At 45.6% G+C, this 743-nt stretch overlaps 1 protein-coding gene across 1 annotated transcript in view; it reads right to left on the bottom strand.

Moving 5' to 3' along the window:
* The window catches only part of EMH_0045610 (uncharacterized protein), a gene marked incomplete at both ends in the record, with an annotated part of 932 nt that extends 348 nt beyond the window's left edge, over positions 1-584 (bottom strand). Inside the window, 2 exons of the mRNA XM_013496084.1 lie at positions 78-366; positions 572-584. Coding sequence (XP_013351538.1) covers positions 78-366; positions 572-584 — 302 coding nt within the window. The remainder of the gene's footprint in view (positions 1-77; positions 367-571) is intronic.
* Between the last annotated feature and the right edge of the window lie 159 nt (positions 585-743).

Below are 743 nucleotides of genomic sequence, written 5' to 3'. Positions count from 1 at the left end.
TGCTTCTAGAAATAAAAGACTTTCTCAGCAGCAAACTAAACAAGCAGAACAAGCTACACAAATACTCAAACAGGTACCTTTCTATGATGATGCTGCTGCTGCTGCTGTTGCTGCTGCTGTTGCTGCTGCTGTTGCTGCTGCTGCTGTTGCTGCTGCTGTTGTTGTAGCTCATGGTGGTGGTGATGGTGGTGCTGGTGCTGTTGTTGTTGGTGTTGCTGCTGCTGTTGCTGCTGCTATTGCTGGCGCTGCTGCTGCCGTTGCTGTTGCTGTTGCTGCTGCTGCTGCTATCTCTGTTGCTGCTGCTGTTGCTGCTGCTGTGTACAGATAGAGGCCCTGTATGAAGGGGGCTGCAGAGACATATCAGAGCTGCAGGCAGCAGCAGCAGCAGCAGCAGCACGCGCTGGTGTCTCCCTCTCTTATCTCGCCTTTAATAGACAACTAGATGGGGCCCCCATAGTACCCTTGGGGGGCCCCCAGCAGCAGCAGCAGCAGCAGCAGAAGATAGAGGGGGGCCCCCTGCTGCTGCCTACAAATGAAGAGATTTGTGTTTCTCTATCTTTTGCTGCTGCACCCGGCTGCAACATCGTAGATAATTTTCTCCTCTCAGATACACACAAGTAATTTATATTAAAAAATGTTTATTCGGATTTTTTTTATTTTATTTAATTTTTCTATCTTTTTAGTTTTATTATAATGCTATTGTATTTGTATTACTATTATTATTTTATTTTTTACTATTATTA

This window comes from Eimeria mitis, genomic scaffold, assembly GCF_000499745.2.
Source record: "Eimeria mitis Houghton genomic scaffold, Emh_scaff1903, whole genome shotgun sequence".
In the NCBI taxonomy this organism is placed as follows: domain Eukaryota; phylum Apicomplexa; class Conoidasida; order Eucoccidiorida; family Eimeriidae; genus Eimeria; species Eimeria mitis.
The sequence above is the reverse complement of the archived record's forward strand: the minus strand, read 5'-3'. Positions and strand labels throughout refer to the sequence as shown.